General features: G+C 37.7%; 1 protein-coding gene across 2 annotated transcripts in view; it reads right to left on the bottom strand.

Annotated features, from left to right (window-relative positions):
• LOC136849338 (ubiquitin-protein ligase E3B) overlaps positions 1 to 22808 on the bottom strand; it is a 961194-nt gene that overhangs the window by 764524 nt on the left and 173862 nt on the right. For both annotated transcript variants that reach the window (XM_067122700.1, XM_067122699.1), the window contains exon 6: positions 20388 to 20576. In XM_067122700.1, coding sequence (XP_066978801.1) covers positions 20388 to 20576 — 189 coding nt within the window. The remainder of the gene's footprint in view (positions 1 to 20387; positions 20577 to 22808) is intronic.

Below are 22808 nucleotides of genomic sequence, written 5' to 3'. Positions count from 1 at the left end.
AAATACAGTAGAAAAATCTATCCTGCCAAGAAAAAACCATGAATATTAAAAGAAATTATATTTTCTAATAAAATAAAGTTTTATATTAGTTTCTAATTTAAATGGCAACTCAACATTTAAAAATTGCAGTAGAGCTCTTTTGTTTTGGGTGCAGGTAGCTTGTCCTGCCCACTTTCATGGAAGAATAGGTACAACACAGCTAAAGAGCTCAATTCGTTAATGCCCTCTGTCCATGAGAGGGGAGGAGGGAGGGTTCCGATCATGTAATTATTTGGTAAGTATATATAAAAAACTTTTATTAAAAAATGTCATTTTATATAAGTAACTTACCAAATAATTACACAGCTGACTCCCAAAAACCCTCAGAGATGGAGGCAATTTGAAATAGAAAATTAGCTGGCATCATGAAATGCTTGTTGTAACCTTATCTGGTTGTGGCAGAATTCACACCCACAAACAAAACAACAAACAACACTCACCCTGATCTTCGGTTGCTGGAGATGGATAAAGGTCGCCGTAACAACCACAACCGCAAACAACCACAAACACAACAAGGAAATACAAAAAAAAGGAACAGAACACACACACAACTAAACAGCACACCAACAAGAAAACCAACAACTCCCGGAAAAGCATACGACAAAACTGTCCCACACAAAAACCACTGACCGGCACTAGCTCTGACTAAGACTCACTCCAAAACCGAAAAATCCTTCACATATTCCACAGACAGACAGCGCCGTAAACAAACTAACGACCTCATCCCTCTTCCAACAACCGAAGCACTCACTAACGACAATTACACTCGCTCTCTCTCTCTCTCTCTCTCTCTCTCTCTCTCTCTCTCTCTCTCTCTCTCTCTCTCTCTCTCACAAAACGTTGGGAAATGCTAAATACAAACAAATTTATTCATCCCTCTATAATTCTCCCCCCTTTTTAGCATTTCCCAACCAACACCTTTCACACTGCATTCAAATCGCCTTACACAACACCCATGGATGCTCACTAGCAGGTCCTTTAGAACGCGTTCGTGGGCACACAATCATTCTCTCAGACTCGCTCTCTCTTCCAGCAACATTCAGATTTACATTTTCTCCTCCATTCTCTCTCAGATTCACGCTATCTTCTTCACTATTACCACTCTCAATTTCATCCACAATCTCATCTATACCCTCTAACTCATTCCCAAATACCTCCCCCAATTCTTCAACTAACCCATCCCATTCACTCATTGACCTTTCCAATTCTTGCAACGATTCATTCATGCTTTCAATCACTCGTCTATCACTGCTACGCTCTCTTACTCTTACACTTTCGCTCACCTCCAACCGTTCACTTACCCCTACACATTCAGTCAACTCAGTTATATCAAACCCGCATATGCTATACGTTCTAGTCATACCATCCCATTCATCCGTATTACACGCTTTATCACTCATTTCCACTTTGGCACTCACACCCCTATCACACAACTTACGATTATTCCGTTCACTTACGTTCTTCCCTTTCTTACGTTTTCTACCATACTCTATCAAAACAAATTGCTGATCCTCATGCAACAACCCCTCACCTACATGCATCACACGCACCGCTTGCATCCTGGAGGATCCACCCATTTGAACCCCCTTCACACTCAGTTTCCCGAATTCACTGTCACAGTCACCGTCTTTCGTCTACATACACTTGATACATGCCCTTCCATTCCACATTCAACACACTTCGCTCTCGGTTCTGAACACATTCTCGCATAATGCCCATTCTTACCACAGTTGCCACATATTACATTCACTCGGGTACCCCTACAACCATTAGCAATATGACCCACCTGTCCGCACCTGTAGCATTTAACCCCCCTACCTTTCGTACACTCCCTTACCAAATGTCCCGATTGCCCACACCCGAAACACGCTCCTAAAGCCCACCTACACTCATTTTTTGTGTGTCCTTCCTTTCCACATCTAAAACACTTTGCTCGACTTCCACTCATCGACCTTCCCCTTTGTACACTACTATCCCTAACCCGTCCAACCCGTTGCTCCCTTACAAACCCACTATTCATCCTCACTGGCACCTCCACATTACTTGCTCTTACACTCCTATCTATTACACTATCTGCCATTCTCATTGGGCCCCTCAACACTGCATCCCTAAAGCTTCCAAACTCTGGCACTCTCTCATCTACCCCAGCCCTTACACTTACACTTCTGCTCTCTTTTATAACCCTGTCAAGCTCATAATCTTCTTCAATTTCCAAAATTTCTCCCCAAGTCAACCTTTCATTCGTCCATCTTTTCTTCTCCTTCCGCTTCAAGTTCACAAATTCTCTAACTCCATCTGGCACTGTCCCTAACAACTTCCGTACTAACTCCTTACATTCATCTATCCCATCATCCCCAAACTTCTTCCTTGCCAACGTCTCCAGCCTACAAGCATACAGTGACAAGGTTTCCCAGCTTTCATTCTTGCCTCATCAAATTCATTCTTCCTCTTATACTTAACACTTGCTTTCATACGCCTCGCTTGCTCAACTAGTCTAGCTTTCACCTTGTCATACTCAACATCTCCCACACTCATAATAACCCTATACATATCAAGCAAAACCCAGTCAAATATTCTCCTAACTCTCGTGCCCACACTCTCTTACTTTCCCCATACTTATCCTCACAAAACCTTTCATACTCCCTAAAGAAATCATGCACATCCCTACTTCCATACTCATTATACCTTTCACACCAAGGTACCTCCCTCACACACATAGCCTTTCTCACTTCTTTCTCACTTTCACTCTCACTTTCGCTACTTTCACTCTGTCCTTTCATACCCTCTTCCGAATACAAAGAGTCCACTTCTGCACTTACATTCATCTTACTCATTACACTCTTCTTCCCCACTTTTTATCCACTTTTATCCACTCACCTCCATCCACCTCACTATCACTACTGCCTTCACCCTCTCCCCTTCTTTCCTGCCTTTCCCACTTCCTTACCCTTCTTACCAGTTTCCTTTCCCTTCTTCCCTTTTTCTTCCCCAGACTTATCCTTACTTTCCTTCTGTTCCTTCCCTTGCTTTTCATTCCCCTTTTCCTTACCCTGCCTTTCATTCTCTCGTTTCTTACTTCCTATTTCCACATCACTTTCATCACTCACGCTTCCATTCACTTCTTCCTCCTTTTCTTTCTCTCTTGCCCCTTCACACGTTCCAGAGAACCTGCCTCCAACAGCCCCTTCTCCAAAAAAACACCCTTGAACATACCTTTCACCATTTCTTCCACACTTTTCATCATTCCCTCCAACTTTTTATCCATCCTCTCTTCCATTCTCTCTTCTGACTCTTTCATCTCCCCTTTCATTTCTTCTTTTGCACTCCTTAGCATTCCCCCCATCTCCTCCAACTGACTCCTCAACTCCAAATTCTCACTCCTCAGCCTCCCATTCTCCTCCTCTAGCCACCCGGAGTTCCTCTCTCAGTTTCTCTATCTCACTCATCCTGACCTCTTACTCTCACTCTACCCACCACAAACAATCCTAACAGCAATTATACAACAGCCCCACGTTGGGCGCCAAATTAATGTGGCGGAATTCACACCCACAAACAAAACAACAAACAACACTCACCCTGATCTTCGGTTGCTGGAGATGGATAAAGGTCGCCGTAACAACCACAACCGCAAACAACCACAAACACAACAAGGAAATACAAAAAAAAGGAACAGAACACACACACAACTAAACAGCACATCAACAAGAAAACCAACAACTCCCGGAAAAGCATACGACAAAACTGTCCCACACAAAAACCACTGACCGACACTAGCTCTGACTAAAGACTCACTCCAAAACCGAAAAATCCTTCACATATTCCACTGACAGACAGCGCCGTAAACAAACTAACGACCTCATCCCTCTTCCAACGACCGAAGCACTCACTAACGACAATTACACTCGCTCTCTCTCTCTCTCTCTCTCTCTCTCTCTCTCTCTCACACAAAACGTTGGGAAATGCTAAATACAAACAAATTTATTCATCCCTCTATATGGTGAGGGAGCTACAGCAGGTAAATACTGCATCTGGTCAAAGCTCCTCTCGACCTGTAGTGGTGTGGCGGTAGAGCCAAGGATCGCCTCTACTCTAGTGGGGGCTTTGCAACATAGGAGTAAATTGCAGGTTGCCAAAGCTTATAACCCAATAATATATATATATATATATATATATATATATATATATATATATATATATATATATATATATATATATATATATATATATATATATTATATATATATATATATATACAGTAAACCCCTGTATTCGCGTTCTCATGGTTCATGGACTCACGCATTTGCGGGTTTCTCTGTGGAACATATCTAGCCATCATTCGTGGAAAATTCGCCCATTCATGTATTTTTCACTGAGAAATATTCACTAATTACTGTATTTTCATATAATTTTCATGAATAAATGCACTTTTTGTGATAAAACTATTAAAATATTCAGGGATAAGCATTTTTAAAGGGGTTTTCTTGGTTTAAGCTATCAAAATGGGCAGTTCTAAGTCATTTTAGAGGGTTTTTAAGCATTCGCGGATTTTACCTATTCGCGGGAAGGGGTGTGGGATGCATCCCCAGCGAATACGGGGTTCACTGTTTGTATATGTATATATATATATATATATATATATACAGGCGGTCCCAGTTTACGACGGGGTTCCGTTCTTCTTGCCGTCGTAAACCGAAAAAATCGCCGTAGAAGGGGAACATCGCCGAAAATCGTCAAAAATCATAAGAAAACCTTACTATTAATGCTCTGGGTGCATTGAAAACGATGTAAACTGCATTATTATTGAGTTTTACATAAAAAAACCTTCAAATTATGATTATTCTGCCATTTTGGGGCCATATTTCTTCCGTCGGATCGGCGTCACGATGCGTCGTAACCCCGAACATGCGTCGTAAGCCAGGAAATAATTTCTGATGAATATATTTGAAAAGCGCCGTAACCTCGAACGCCGTAAGCCGGAACCGCTGTAAACCGGGACTGCCTGTATATATATATATATATATATATATATATATATATATATATATATATATATATATATATATATATATATATATATATATATATATATATATATATATATATATATATTACCCTGGGTGCAGTACAAGAAAATATTACCAGATAAATTTAACTTACACCACCTTAAAAAGTAATCCAATCAAACCATAAAAACAATGACTGGTGGGCACTCACGACACACAGTGGCCCCAGGCTTCCCCAAGAAAGACAACAACTCTTAACAAGGAGAGGGGATATAGGAAATAGAAGGTATTCCTCCTATCCTTCGTTCCCCAATAACATGGCAGCTGTGAAAGAATGGGTCTAATGTACTGAATTTCTCATAAACTGTCCCTATATCATGAAGGTAGTACACAGAGATAACTGACTTGCATCTCCAATACGTGGACTGCAAGATTGTGGAGAGCGAGAGATTCTGTTTGAAGGCTAGCAAAGTGGCAACTGATCTTATTTCAAGGGCCTTAGCTGTAAAAGAGGGTAGGGTATTCTCTTGAACTCGAGTGTGATTCGGAAATCACAGTCCTTAAAAAGAAGGTGAAGGCATTTTTGGATAATGGACGTCCGGGATCCTTAACTGAACACCAGAGATTCTGTGAGGAACCTCTAATTCTTTTAGTTCTCTCCAAATAACACTTCAGTGTTCTTACTGGGCAGAGCACTCTCTCATGACCTGCTGGACACAGGATATCAGCCAAGCTCTTGACAGTAAACAAACGTGACCAGGGATTAGAGGGGTCTTTATCCTTTGCCAAGAACCCTAAGGTCAAAGAGCACACTGCATTCCCTTGAAAAAAGCCTACCTTCTTATCAATGGCATGTAATTTGCTAACTCTCTTTGCAGAGCCATTAAAAATATGGTTTTCCTCCTCAAATCCCTTAGCGAGGAGGAGTCAAAGGGTTCAAATGGAGGGCCTGAAAGCCAAAAGGACCACATCCAAGTTCCAGGCGACCATTGTAGATTTCTCTTGTTTAGACGTACTTAATGATTTAATCAAATCACTAATGTCCTGCTTCGTAAACAGGTCTATTCCCCTAAGTTTAAAAACAGAATTTAACATAGCCCTGTATCCCTTTATGGTGAATGTAGCCAATCCTTTGGAAGACCTCAAAAACAGTAAGAAGTCTGCTTTGGGCTAAAGTAATTTTAGAAGGGGAGTTATAATGCTCTAAGCACCAACCTCAAAAGACTGCCCACTTGGTCTTGTAGACAGCAGCAAAAGATCGGCGCCTGCAATTGCTTCTGCAGCTTTTCTTGAAAAACCCTTCGCTCTGACAAGCTCCCGGACAGTCTGAAGCCTATCAGAGACAGAGTGGATAAGCCTTGCTGGAAACAACGAAAATGAGGCTGTTTGAGCAGATTTCTCATCTGAGGTAACAGTCTTGGGAAATCTACAAGAAGGCCGAGAAGACCTGGGGAACCATTCTTTGTGTGGCCAAAAGGGAGCCACTAGAGTCATCGTTATGTTGTCGTTAGTGATGAACTTCTTCAGCACTTCTCTCACCATGCTGAACGGAGGAAAGGCATCAACGTCTAGATCCAACCAATCCTGCAACATGGCATCTGTCCCCCATGCCTGAGGATCCGGAGTTAGGGAACAAAACAGAGGGGAACGATGGTTTCTTGACACTACAAACAGGTCTATCAATGACTTTCCCCACTGTTTCCACAGGTTGGTGCACACCTGTGGATTCAAATGCCCACTCCGTCGGTAGAATGTGTTTGCCACAACGTAATTCATCGGCAAGGATGTTCAGTTTGCCCTGAATGAATTCACAATGCAGGTATTGTTGCCTTGTGCCCGTAAGAGGAGGTCCTTGGCTGCTTCGTAAAGTGAAAAGGAATGCGTTCCTCCTTGATTCCTGACATAGACCAGTGCAGTCATGCTATCTGAATGGACCACGGTTGTCCTGCTTAAGGTTGCTGCTGAGACGAACTGAAGAGCTGGATGTATTGCCTTCACCTCGTTCATGTTCATGTGTGGGTTCCTTTCAGCTGGTGACCAAGTCTCGGAAACTTCCATGCCACTGAGTAGGTCCCCAAACCATGATCTGACGCATCTGAATATATTATTATTATTATTATTTAGATAGTTTAACCAGACCACTGAGCTGACTATCAGCTATCGTAGGGCTGGCCTGAGGGACTAGGATGAAATACCAGGTGTAGGCCATAAGCCTAGAACTGGGACCAAATTGGTCATTTGCGTGATGATGAATGAATGAAAATGGAATTTAAAAGAAAAAACTGTATAATGAATGTGCTTTTACACTGAAACACATGTATACAATAAATACATTTACTTGTTGCCATACATACAAGAAAAATTAAAGATTAAAAATAAAATAAAATTTCAAAAAATTAAAAATTAAAATTCAGAATAAATTACATAAATTTTTTTTTTGTCATTAAACAACCTACAGGCTTTTGTATTTTCATTATTTACTTAGTTTTATATTTTGTCTATTAAGTTACACTTCCTCATGAATGTTAAAACTGGGATGACTGAAAACGTATAAGATTCCGACAAAATTTCCCCCCATCGATTTATTTCCAAAGGTTGATACTTGCTGTTGGTTATATTTTGGACAGTCACACAACACGTTTGACTGTTATCTACACTTTGCATTCTGGGCATTTGGGAGGGGGCCCACGTGGACTGTTCATCATGTGTCCACGTGTCTAACGAGTATGGCCTATTCGCTGACTTGTCGTACTTGTGTGCATCTCTCTTTGACAAGATGAGCTCCATTTTCCAACACTGGACTTTATCTGTTTCAATTTATTATTTCTAGGTTCCTCATTCCATATATTTTGCCATTTATTTACAATGGTTGTTTTTATATCTCTTACGTAATCACTAGTTGGGAATTTTACATTTGCTCTTGCCATGTGGACTGCTTCTTTAGCTGTTTTATCAGCCCCTTCGTTTCCTTTAATCCCTACATGGGCAGGAATCCAACATATTTCAATATTTTTTCCATTATCATACATTTTGTGGAGTTTATATTTAATTTCCTGTGCAATATTATTTTTTGAGTTGTAACCTTGAACGGCTTTTATAGGGCTTCTTGAATCACTAAAAATCACAAAATTATTGAATGTCTGCTTTATAATTTTGATGGCTACTGCAACTGTACACAACTCTGCTGTGAAGACTGAGGCATTATTAGGCAAAGCTAATTGATATGACTTGTTCTGGGATATGGCTGCATAACCAACTCCATGTTGTGATTTAGACCCATCTGTATAAATCATGTAATGTGAACTTTTTTGTCTTATATGATCTATGATTTTTTGTCTATGGTGTTCTGGGGTATATGACTGACTTTTTGATAAATATTTCAACTGTGTGCAAGTCCTTACTTTATTCATAGTCCAATGGGGTAGTAACTTCACTTTTGAAGGTACTTGTATATCTATGTTCAGTGACTCAAACATTCTATTAGCTCTAATTGGGAAAGGAGGTGGATGATTGTTTATAAATATATCCCTTAGATCAAACAGATTTTTTGTTGGTAAATCACTTGTCTTGATTCTTAACCCTTAAACGCCTACTGGACGTATCATACGTCGACTAAAATTGTCTGTTGGGTGCCAAGTGGACGTACCGTACGTCGACTACAAAAAATTTCAACCTTCGGTCAAGTTTGACTGGACCGAAATGGTCAAAAAACCCAATTGTAAGCTAAAACTCTTACATTCTAGTAATATTCAATTATTTACCTTCATTTTGCAACAAATTGGAAGTCTCTAGCACAACATTTCGATTTATGATGAATTTTTGAAAAAAACCTTTTCCTTACGTCCGCGCCAGAAATTCTTTCGTCACGTTGTCGTAATGTTTGCACCGTTTTATATTAGTCGTTACATAAAGTTTTATATATGGAAATGTGTGCAATTTCATGTAGAATACAACAGAAAATAACTCATGGTTTTAGCTTTTATCAGTTTTGAAATATTTTCATATAAATCACGATAACTGCAAAAATTTCAACCTTCGGTCAACTTTAACTCACCAAAATGGTAAAAACGCAATTATAAGCTAAAACTCTACATTCTAGTAATATTCAATCATGTAACTTCATTTTGCAACAAACTGGAAGTCTCTAGCACAATATTTCGATTTATGGTGAATTTCTGAAAAAAAAAACTTTTTCCTTACGTCTGCGCACGGTAACTCTGCCGAACATCTCAGAAATTCTTTCGTCACGTTGTCGTAATGTTTGCATCGTTTTACATTAGTCGTTACATAAACTTTTATGTATGAAAATATGCGCAATTTCATGTAGAATACAACAAAAGATAATTCATGGTTGTAGCTTTTATCACTTTTGAAATATTTTCACATAAATCACGATAACTGCCAAAATTTCAACCTTCGTCAACTTTAACTCGACCGAAATGGTTGAAAACGCAATTGTAAGCTAAAACTCTTACATTCTAGTAATATTCAATCATTTACCTTTATTTTGCAATAAATTGGAATTCTCTAGCACAATATTTCGATTTATGGTGAATTTTTGAAAAAAATTTTCCTTACGCTCTTGTGAACTCGGCCGAACATCTCAGAAATTCTTTCGTTGTCGTAATGTTTGCACCGTTTTTTATTAGTCGATACATAAACTTTTATATATGAAAATGTGCGCAATTTCATGTACAATACAACAGAAAATAACTCATGGTTGTAGCTTTCATCAGTTTTGAAATATTTTCATATAAATTACGATAAATAGAAAAAATTCGACCTTCGGCCAACTTTAACTCGACTGAAATGGGCGAAAACTGCAATTGTAAGCTAAAACACTTACAGTCTAGTAATATTCAATCAATTAGCTTCATTTTTCAACAAACGGGAAGTCTCTAGCACAATATTTCGATTTATGGTGAATTTTTGAAAAAAATTTTTTACCTCCATGCGTTCGGATTCATGCATCATATTGAGATAATATTTTCTCTGTGTTGCTTTGATCATTTTACAATTTGTTATATACCAAAATCATCGCAATTTAGTGTACAATACAAAGAAAAAAAATCATCCGTTAGCTTTAACCGTTTTGCTCACAGCGCGATTTGTATAAAATTATATATGAAAATTTTTTTTTGCGGTCATATATTTCAATATTTATATATGATAATGATATTTTTTTTCATTTCTGATGGTTGCATACTAAACTTCAGGCAATGACAAAAAAAGGAGCCAAAAATATCTCTTAATCTTAAAAACTAAGCATGCTGTGATTTTTTTAAAACAACTTTTTTCCCGTTGGCGCTTAACTCCCGAACGCCGCGCATACGGGAGACGTTTTTGTAAATAGAGGCTGATTAAGGGTTAATGCATTTTTCATTGTTATGAGCTCTCTATGGAGGAACAGTGGCAGTTCGCTACATTCCACTAGTACTGAGGAGACTGGTGAGGATCTAAATGCTCCTGTGCATATTATAGTCCTTCACTGTGAATTGGATCTAATATTTTCAGTGCTGCTTCTGACACTGAACCATATATTTCACTTCCATAGTCAATGATTGATAATAATGTTGCTTTATACAGTACGGTAAGAGTACAGTATGTCTATCAGCTCTGCAATTTGCGTGACAGTTTTTTAATTTGTTAATTAGACTTAGCACCCTTTTGCATTTTTATTTTATGTAAGTTATATGAGCTTCCCAATTCAGGCGTGCATCAAATATTAGTCCTAAAAAGTTTTCAGTTTGGCTAATTGGTATATTATGGTTTCTGATTTTCAATTCTATTTCTTCACCTTTTTACCAATTCTTATTTTTATAAAACATGACAGCTTGAGTTTTTTCTAGGAAAATCTGAAGCCTACAGATGAGGTCCATTCATTTATTTTTATTATGGTTTTATTAATCATTCATTCCGCATGCTTTATGCATGATGCTGTATGTATCTGGCAAAATCATCCATATACAGGTTGCTTTTCATTCCGACTGGTAGCACATTACTGATATCATTAATTGCTAATGTGAACAGAGTAGCAATAAGGACACTGCCTGTGGAACTTCATTTGCAAGTGGAATGGTTTTGGAATAAACATTATCTAGTCTCACCTGGAAAGTGCGATCAGTCATAAACTTTTTAATAAACTTAGGAAGATGGCTGCATATGTTATTATTATGTAATGATTTTAATATTGCATACCTCCATGTAGTGTCGTATGCCTTTTGGATGTCAAAAAAGACAGCTACTGTAATTTGCTTTCTTTCAAATTCTCTACATATGTGGTCTTTCAAATCCTCTACGTATGTGGTCTTCCAAATTAGATAGAGAATCTAATGTAGATCGATTACGTTGTGAGCCAAACTGGGAAGGAGTTAAAATTTTATTTTCAAGTATGTGCCATTTAAGTTGTGCATTTACCATTTTCTCCAACAACTTGCATAGACAACTTGTTAAAGAGATTGGTCTATAATTGTTCACAGGTTTCGGTATAGGAATTATTATGGCATTTCATCATTCATCTGGAAACAAGTTTCTGAGCCATAAATGATTGTAAAGTTTTAATAAGTATGATTTTGCCAAAGGTGCTAGGTGGCAAATCATTTCAAAGCAAATATCATCACCTCCAGGAGCAGATTTATCGCTGTTCAAGACAGCATATTCCAGCTCTTCCATAAAGAATTTCTTATTATAATATACTTCCTTTGTCTCAAAATTAAGTATTATAGATTCTGCTTTATTCTTTATTTTTTTAAATATAAATGTTTGTCCAAATTTTGGTCACTGCTTATTTTGGCAAAACTTTTCCCAAGTATGTTACTAATTTCAAAGGGATCTAAAAATTTTTTTCCATTATCTAATATAGCTTGTCTGGGTGGTCTAATGTTTGTTCCATTTATTTTTCGGAATTTTTCTCATACTTTCTGAATGGATGTTTCGCTTGTTATTTCTGATACACAGGACCTCCAAGATATTATTTTGCCTTTTATGACTTCCTTTCTAAATTTAGCTGATATTTTATCATATAAGGTTGTAATGCATCTATTTCTAATACAGGTACTACAATTCTCATTTTTCATGTATTTTCTTCCAAGAATGGTTTTGATTTATTTATTTTATTGAATATTCTGTTTAGAGTATCTAACCTTCTTGCTAGAGTGTTTTTCTCGTACTAATTCAGAAAGATCATCTGACCACCAGGGGACTTTATGTATTTTATTATGAGGTTTTGAATGAGGAATAGCTTTGTCTGCTGCCTTTTTAATAAAAGGTACAAAGAATTTGTTTGTCTCATTGTGATTTCTCAAATAATCATATGGCAGTGTATTTCTGGTATGCAAGTTAAAAATGTCCCAATCTGCTCTTTGCATGTTATAATGTGGAGAGTATGGTTATGATTTATTATTCAACAAGGATATTATTATGGGAAAATGATCACTTGAATAGGATTCATCACAACAAAGGGTGACATCAACTGAGGAAAATGTTCCATGGGTTTTCCAGCAATACGTATTTAATTCATTGTCATTCAGGCAACAGGGATTATTAGTGTTCATCAAGGTTCCTATTTTTTCTCCATCTTTATCCGGTGTAATATTGTTATAGTCCCCTATTGGATTATGTGCACTGAAATTCCTTCAATTAATATGGGATTCCTGAAATCTTTTTATTATTTTCTGTAATAATTAAATAATATGTTTAAATCCTACTTTTTATTAGGCTGGATGTATAGGTTAATATCAAACTTAATGTTTTCTACTTTCACTGTTACAGTATTGCTGGAATTTGTAATTCAGTGTAATCTATATCTACTTTGTTGTATATTATTTTATTATGGACATATATTACTGTTCCTAAATTATTCTAATTTTCTTTTGATGTTGTGGCTAGTAGATACTTACCTATATGTGGAAAGAGTTTTCCTACATGCTGTATACATTTAATCATTGGTTCGTATTAACTTACATGTCGCTGTGTCGCTGTTGCTGGACTTCTCCTAAGTGCATTCTCGTTGAAAAACCATTTATATTCCATTGAATTATATAACGATTGAATGGTGTAACATGAGTGGTCAAATTACTCTTTAATTATTTAAGCTGATATTTTTAAAAATTTGTTATAAGTTAATTTGTATTTTTGTAAGTCTTGATTAATTTTTTGTTGTAATTTTAATTTGACTTTCGTTAACTGTTACATTTTTACTACCTTTATTTAATTTTTCCATTTTGATTTTTTTTAGAATATTATCTACAACATTGATATGTTTTTCTTTGAAATATTCTAAATGTTCAGTACACATACAACCTTCTTCACCAGATCTGATGCTTGTTTTTTCCTTATTCCTATACCTCATGAAATTTCTTATGGTGTTGGCTAGGCTTTCTTTAGTTGTAGTTTTATTTTTGTGGCACACTGCTACAAAGCATTTACTGCAACTACATGTATCTTCGTGTTCATTAGTTTCCTTCTTGGTTTTTCTTGTGGTGCCTATAATTAGTGATGGGCGAATTTCTTTGCTTTCATCGTAGTTATCAATATTTTGGGTTTCCATTTCATCTGAGTTCTGTGATTCTGCTCCTAGAGGTATTGTAACTATGGGAGACAGTGGAATGTTTGATTTAATGTTCTGTTTCTGAACTTTCGCTTTTGGTGAGTTTGGTGGGTTATTCATCTTTTTACAGCTTTGTTTGGTGGAATTAGGTGGGGTCTTATCTAGTTGCCTCTTCAGAGTTGTGTTATCTGTTTTATCACATTCTTGTGGTTTTAATTCTTCTTCGTCTTTCTTTATGTCAACATTTGTATCTATTTCTGGTAAGGAGGTAAATCTGTTGTCCACTGTGATAATGTCATTGTTGTATGAAATCTCCATAGAAGAGTTCTTTTGATCATTTATTTTTTTAGTGGTATTTCTTTATTCCTATTGTCTTTCACTGCAGTTCAGGTATTATTTGATTTTGAAGTATCTGCATACCTAATTTCTTAGCTGGGTCATTCAATTCTCTCACTTTTAGTTCTAGCTTTGCTTCAACTGATCGACATTCCAGTTCATTCTTGTAGTAATTCAAGTTCAGTATTGTCAATACAGAATGCACGTTTTAGATCAGGCATATTGTTCTAGGCCACAATTTATTAATTTTGGTTGGCCACAGTCCAAGTGTGTTTTATGTTCTTGTGAACTGCAATAGGCACATCTGGAAAATTTTCTGCATTTAATGGCTGTGGCCATATTTGCAACAGTTCTTGCATTGCATGGGTTTGGGAACATAAGGTCTTAGTTCCCTATTTAATCCCATATTTTAATTTTCAAGGGCAAAGTTTGGTCACTGAACTTTATTTTTGCTATTCTGATTTATTTATTTTTGTCTTTCCTGCTTGGGACCTCATATATTTCGCAGTCTTCAACACTGTTGTATCTTTTTTCTAATGAATCTAAAAACATTGATTTGTTTTGTATTTCTTCTTCTAGACTTGGCAATAATACTGTGCCCTGTACACTATTCAAGGTATCATGCCTTGTAACGCTTATATTTATGTTCTCTATATTTTTAATGTATCAGTAATTTTCTGACTAGATTATAGTTGTTGTTTCAACCAACCATTCTCTTTTTTTAATTTGTTTTATGCTCATCTCTTGTGATGGGCATTGGTTCAACAAGTAATTTTCCAATTTTAATAAAGATATATCTTGGTCAGCTTGTAAATTCAAAAACCTTGACCTGTTTGATTCTCCACAGAGGGAATCAAAGTGAACCAAGGTTGAGTCAGGTCTATATTTTCTTTTGTTTATTCTTTTAGGTTCCAAAGGGCCCATAGTCGAAAAGTTTGAACTATTTTTTGTTCATTTTATTAATAGGGACACAGGCACAGAAACATCTGGCTCAAAGGAGAGTGGTTCCATTGTAACAATGCCAGGTCCCTTTTTAACAGGGATATCCTTTTTCTTGCATGGGTCATCAACATTTGGAGTATTTTCAATCTCCAAGGTGGGTGCAGAGGTCGTCATCTGTGCCAAAACACTATCATCAGAGGGCCAAGGGGTACTCGACTCTTTATTCTTACTTTTCATTGTGGTCGAATGGAAAAAAAAATAATAATAAACCTGAAAGCTTTAAAAAGATATCATTAGCCTTTCATGGGGTTTATTCTTCCACTAAGGGCACAAGTGAGGGCAGACTCCCAAATGTCCTCCCCCTACCCTACCCCACAAGGGACGGCACAATACGATAAGAGTGGCCCAAGTGTAGGCCAAATCCGGTTGCTAGGACTGAGAATGTTACAAGAATACAGTAGTGCCCACCCTACCTGTATTATGGGCAAACCGGATAGAATGCCGAGAGTCCTATACCCAGCGCCAGACCCCCTGGAATCCATGGCCCAGCCCTGCAGAATAGTTCCACCCTCGAAATATCTTTCAGGTCCAAACATTATTGGGTAGTTGATGATCCTACCACAGTTCCCACTATTTAGCTTCGGATATACAGTAAACCCAATCCCAGCTATGATATCTTTTCCTATTTAACAAGCCCAATAAATTTGAGCAAAAGTGGAAAATTCCACAAAATTAGTCCAAAGAAATATGTAATGATATATGAGACTCTTGGACTCAAACCCAGGAACAAATTCCTGGGGTTCAAGAGCCCCCTAACCATGTCAAGGTGGTCCCAATCGAGGGGGGGCATCTGAATACAATGTTAGGTGGTTGGGGCTCAGAGGGAGCAGCGATTTTCCTACTGAGAATCTGTCTTCTGCCAGCCACCACCAGAGGTCCTCCTTGATTTCAGAAGTGATGGGGAAGACAAACGAGTCTGGGAAGTTCTTCCTGCACCAGCTGGCACTTAGGAAGAATTGCAACACTGGTGTGTAACCTGTCCAACAGTACAAACCTTTCGATGGAAGACAGTGTTCCCAGGAGACTCATCCACTCATTGGACAAGCAGGACGTGCAAGAGATGAAGTTTCGGACTTTCTTGAGGCAGTTCTGGATCCTTTGATGGGACGGAAAAGCCCGATAATTCAGAGAATTGACCTTCATCCCCAAATAAAGAATCAATTGAGTGTGAACCAGTTGCAATTTTCTGAAATTGATTAAAAGCCCCAAATCCTGGGCAAGAGGGAGCATCTTCTGAAGGTCCTCTGTGCATTGAGATTTCGAGGGGGAGCGTAGGAGCCTGTCGTCTAGATATAGACATACATTTATTCCCATTAGGTGGAGCAACTTCACCAGAGGGGCAAGAACACGTGGAAGTATGCGTCCTGAATATCAATTGTCACCATCCAGTCTCCCTGATGGATGGCTGACAGGACTGACTGGTTCGTTTCCATTCTGAACTTTGTTCTTTGAATGAAGAAGTTCAGAGCACTGACGTTCAGGACAAGTCTCCATCCTCCCAATGACTTGGGAACGATGAAGAGGCGGTTGTAGAACCCCTTAGTGCTTACATCTTCGACCACCTCCACAGCTTGTTTCTCATGTAGGGCTGAAACTTCTCAAGACAAGGCCGAAAACCTCTCCGAGCCTATCAAGTAGGCCATTAAACTGATGGGTGAGGTTGCTAAGGGAGGTTTCTTCCTGAAAGGAATCACATAGCCCTCTTTAAAAATTTTTAGAACTCATGGTTTCACACTCCTGGGCTTCCATCTGCTCCAAAGATGGAGAAGTCTTGCTCCCATGGGGACATGGAGGACAGGTTCCTCATTTGCGAGTGGTAGGTTTGATTGTTATCTTGGTAGGTCACGCTGACCAGAGACTGGTCCATGGTTGGGATTGAAAGCATCCTCTGCCTCCTCAAAAGGGCTGCTGAGACAGAGGGGAGGCCATCCTAACAGCAGAAGTCGACGGTACTTGTGTTGGGACTCTAGATCTCTTGGTTGACTGCAAAACCAAGTCTTGAGTCGACTTCTTTTGAAGTTCGGCTGTCACTTGTTCTAAGGTTGCTTGAGGCAATAGAATAGACTAGTCTTGCTCAAAGGAGCGAGCAAGAGGGACCATCTCTGAGAGGAAGCGACCCCTTTAGTGGTGAATAAGCACCATAAATCTCTTTTCTTAAGAAGGCCTGTCACAAAAATGGTTGCTAACTCCTGGGCGCCATCTCTAACCGCTCTGTCAGCACATGAAAGTACCCCTAACAGATCTGCAGCAAAGTTCTTTTGCAGAGTTGTGCAACCTTCAATCGTTTTGGCCAAAGCCCCTACGGTCCAATTGAGGAAACTCAGGACCTCGAAAACCTTGAAGATGTCTTTAATGAGCTGATACAACTCCGAAGTAGACAAAATCCTAGCTGAGAAGAACGCTGAACGACATGTCGCATCAATGAGACTGGAGAAGTACCCTTGAAAGGAGGCAGAAACTCCCAAGGAAGAAGCTTCTCCAGTGGAGTACGAAATATACTCCTGTCATATTAAACGAGGAGGTTTACAAAAAACTGCTTTGTCCAGACCTCTCTTCTCTGCCAACCAGCAATCAATGTGGGCCAAAGCTTTCCTAGAGGAAGAGGAAAGTACCATCTGAGGCAGCCTGGAAGTCCCTGCAAGCTGTCACATCAAAAAAGCTGAATCCCGAGAAGTCGCGATCGCTGGAGAGAAAAAAGTGGATAACAGACTAAAAAATATCTAAAAAGCGCCGAGTAGTTCATGGTCGGTGTTCCTCATCCAAAGGTTCCTCCTCTGAAGAAATAAGAGACACAGGAGGGTCTGGAGGGTCCTGTGAAACCAGAGCTGGCTTCTGAAAAGACTCAAAATGTTATCCAACTGACGTTGAATTGGCGCCAAAGACGGGTCCTCAACAACAGGAGAAATTGCACCTGTCAAGCTAGATACCGAGTGCCCTACTGGGGGCGCCGAATGCTTGACGACTGGTGGGAGCACCTAAACAGAGGGCCCACCGAAAATGGGCGCTTGGACACTGGGCGCTCAGACACTGGACAGTCGTACACTGGACACCTCACTGACACTGAGCGTTTCACAGAGACTGGGTATTCGGACACTTGAAACTCCCACTGGGAGCTCATACACTGGGTGCTCAGACACTGGGTGTTCATACACTAGGTGCTCAGACTTTGCTACCACGATTTTTAAATTTTGAGCTGCCACGTAAAGTAGAAACTAATAGCTATGGAATTAACTGTTAAGTTACTTATATAAAAATTGGGTTTATAAATATGACCTCTTGACATTCAGCTGATTCAGCAAAAACACAATATGCATGAACCAACAGGTATTGCAATAATAATATAACCTTTTAACTCTATTAAGGGCTAGCCTAGCAAAACTGATTCAAAATACATTTATAAACTTATACTGTACTGTACCGGGTGGTATTACATTTGAAATAATTACCAACTAACAGTGTTATTGCAAATTAGCATCACTGTTTTTTCTCATTTACAAGAGCCAATCCAAGCTTGTATGGCCAAAACTAACCTACATATCTAAATTTAAGTACCACATAGATAAACTAAACTAAGTGGCACAATACTGTATTTCATATTATCATTAACTGTAAGAACTGTACTATTCTAAGTTTCAAGAGTACAGTATTTCTGATATCTGAATTTTATAATGAAAGCCATCCTAACAAAACTAAAATAAAATACCACATATATAAGCTATATTGATTGGTACTGTATTTTAATTTATTACTATCTGGCTAATACTCAGTCTGAAGTGTCTCTTGGCAACTGAAACTTGCCAAACAATTCAACATTGAAGTACCATCCATAGAAACTATAATGGGTGATACTGTACTTCAATATTACAGGATTATGGGTCTCACTTTTACATTGGTACATATTATATCATTGAAACTGTTAGGAATAACCAGTACAGAGAAGTATTTGCTGCATACCACTCATGAGGCATAAAAGGCTCATGTAATCAGGATTGTAACATCACTATTAGATGGAGTAATACACACTTGAAGTAGATCAGCCTCACCATATTTTCCATTCATTTAAAACCTCCCAAAAATAAAATGAACTGGGGAATTGTCATTATACTACACTATTTGTAATGTTTCTGAACAAGAATAAAGGGGACTGGTTTAAAACTATTCCACGAAGTTCAGCACATAAAGAGACTACAAGTCAAGGCTATCATTTCCTCACTAGGAAGGAATGTTACGCTACAACAATGTCCCATTGATTTTCCCACATTGTTCTTTTACATTTATTATTATTATTATTATTATTATTATTATTATTATTATTATTATTATTATTATTATTATTATTATTATTATTATTATTATTACTATTATTAATTATGTATTAATTATTATTATTATTAATTATTATTATATTATTTTTTCTTCTTCTTCTTCTTCAGATGAACCCTATTCATATGGGACATGCCCACAGGGGCCACTGACTTAAAATGCAAGCTTCCAAAGAATATGGTGTTCATTAGGAAGAAGTAAGATGAAGGGGAAACAGAAAGAGACCTCGCTCATTAAAAAAGAAACAATAAATGAATAGATTAATAAACAGATAAAAATGTATTAAAATACAAGAATAGTACTAAGGTAGTAATGCACTGCATCTTCGCTTAAACTTTTGAAGTTCCAATCGCACGACATCCTAAGGGAGACTGTTCCACAGTCCAATGGTGTGAGGAATAAAGGACAATAATCTAATAAAATTAACTATGTATTAAATAACATGGATTAATGATTTTAAATACAAACGATTTTAATTACTGTGATTTAAAAATTATGTCACGGCTAACAGGAAGCATGGAACACATGATGTAGCCTAATGGCCTAGGATAATCCAGAATCCCTACCTTGAAGGGTAAATCAGCTAGGAAATTTGATAATTATGCCTAACTGCTGAAAAATTAAGGAACTAAACACCAAACTCTCCTACACCAATAGCCGCAACATCTTGTCGATGAGGTACTACTCATATGTCTAGTATCAGGAGCCAACGTATTGGGTGTTTAAGTTCTTAAAAACCTAAGGGTAGTGGCAAGCTTGGCCAACTCATGAGCTGTGTGAGAAGGGTGAATGGAAAGACTACTGTAATTCCTGTAAGCAAGGGAAAGGGCCCTCATGTCTTGAGTCCATTTATACTCTATCACTGCATCAACAAGCGCTATTCTCGCTAACACCAACTGTAAGAGAATTTTCTGTATAAAAGAACAGACCCTCTGGCAGGACCATAAGGGTAACTCCTTTGAGGACTCATAGCATGCACAAAACCAAAAAAGTCTTTATGTGCCTCTAGAAATTGTGGAATATTACCATAATTATTACTGCCACAATATTAATAATGGGAACCACTTTACATGATCAGAAAAAGCACACTGGAGAGGTGAAAACTTAAAATATAAAAAAACAGAGAGAAAACTAACTTCTGGTGCTACAGTTCCTAGGTGATGTACCAATGCAGGTATACTCAGAATATGTATTGTTGTGAGTGAAAGAAGCTTGTCAGAATACTGTGCTGCTATCAGAGGGCGTAGGGCTAAGGTAATTACAGTTGTAATAGCTGGACCCCTAATAGCTATCCGTCCTCGACACAAACCCTTGACTAGAACAATCTGAAATGAAAGAATTGGAAAATTGTTAAAAATCTGCTATACTCACTATACTCTAGTATGCTGAATTCACAACATACACTGATATATATCTTCAGCAGTTTCAGCTTTACTAAGATGGTACCCAAATTACTAAAAATTCAATAAAAAATAAATACAAATAAACACTCACTGAGACTTTATTACAAAAAGGATTAATGATCCTTGCAAATGCAAATTTTACTACATACTATTGGTTACAGTGTTCTGTCAATTTACACATGGATATGCATATGGACTCTTTATTATATAAAGATTTTGCCTCTAATTTTTTTGTATTCTAAATATTTATTGACCTCAGTATCTATATGGGATGAAATTGACAGTTTGCCACCTAGTGTTGCCACCAATGTGCACAGGTGCATTATGCTGTACTCTTGTAAACTTTGTCACTGGCATACAATACGCTCATCAATTATAGCCCTCAATTCTTAATGAGTAACATAACATAAAGAGTTAAAACACCAATACTAACAAAAGACCACAGAAGTGAAGTGCCACTGCAGTGGAAATAAACTTTAAAAAATATAAAGAGGAGAATGGTGTCGGAGCAATGAATACTCAAGAGTAATCCAAACAGTCATTAAAATTGAAGACATGATAGTTGAACTTGGGAGAAAGACTATCTGTTGGTTTGCGTGAATGTGTGTGTATGTATATATATACTGTATACAGGTTATCCATCACTAATCCGGCATCATTGGGACCTAGAGGGTGCTGGATTAGCCATTTGTTATGCTAGAATGCACGAAACCCAGTAGCTAAGCACCCCATCCTAGAATTAAAATATCCCATAAATCAGTACAAGTTGGTTAATAAAGAAACGACAATTATCAAATACAGGTAGTGCTCGAGTTACGATAATTCGACTTACGATATTTCGAGTTTACAATGGGGTTAACAATTAATACCGATACAAAAATATTTAGGAAATATTTTTAGATTTCGCGCAGGCGCAGGCAGCGAGAGAGACCAACTTCTTTTCCTCCATCTCTTTATTCCATCTGCTGGTTAAAAAGGTAAAAGATAAAAGTATTGTTAGTAACGTTATACTCTTGCGAAAATGCGTACAGCCATAAACAACCGAATGGGAAACTGTTTTGCTGATAATCGTATCAGATAACAACTGTTTTGCTCGTATTTCAACCATCGTATGGTTAAACAATTACTGTAGTTATGTTACAAATGACATTAAGTATTGTACAACAGGACTGATATATTTTTTACACTATACCCTTATTCGCTTTGGAGAAAAGATTGGCAAGGAAATATACTGCTACAGTAACTTTAAGCTGCAGGTTGTAGCTGAAGCTGAGAAAACAATGTTCAAGCTGCTAATGACTATAAACTATCGTGCACCGGCAACATGGATGAAACTCGACTGTAAATAAAATTGGAGAGAATGTATTTTAATCAAAACTACTGGGCATGAAAGAATACAAATTACTGCTGTTTTCATGCCGATAAAAGATAAATACGTAAAGCTCGTATTATGATGAAATCAAGAGAAAATAGCGAACGGAATCTTGACTTTTTTTTTTCACAAATCAAACATGCCCCCAAAACGGCCAGCCGCGATTCCCGCGGACATCATATTAACGAAAAAAATAGCTAAATTAATTTCATAACGAGACGTATTTAAGTTATATTTCGACTTAAAAACACTTTGTATAATGAAAAATATCCTTGTCCCAAATAAATAAAGTATCTATATTCATTTACGCTTACTAGAAGCAAGAAAAGCGCTCTGAACTGAGTTAAATGCGGCGAAATAAACACCGCGTTATCGATTCCCAAAACAAAACATTGATCGCAATTTATAATACAAAAGCATTATGAGAATATACGCAATTGGATACAATGTAGCAAAGCATAACTTTTTTAAAGATCCATGAAAAAGATGCACATTCGTTATGTTGATATTTGTATAATACTGTTAATATGTGAATAGAGTTTAGTATAATGTAGGCTAGGCTACTGTATATGTAGCCTATATGATATACCATGGTGTAAGCCAAAAGACAATAATAAATGTAAAAAATGGAACAGCAAAAGCATGTCTGCATTTACAAACACCTCCATTTTGTCGATGCAGCACACAGCGCCACCAAATCGAAGCGGCCGGTGAGCGAGTTAACGCAGCGACCCGGGAAATTTAAAAATTAGTGCGGAAACATTAGAAATTACTCTAGCCGA

The sequence above is a fragment of the Macrobrachium rosenbergii genome, chromosome 20 (genome assembly GCF_040412425.1).
Source record: "Macrobrachium rosenbergii isolate ZJJX-2024 chromosome 20, ASM4041242v1, whole genome shotgun sequence".
Classification (NCBI taxonomy): domain Eukaryota; kingdom Metazoa; phylum Arthropoda; class Malacostraca; order Decapoda; family Palaemonidae; genus Macrobrachium; species Macrobrachium rosenbergii.
This window is presented reverse-complemented; position numbering and strand designations above follow the sequence as displayed.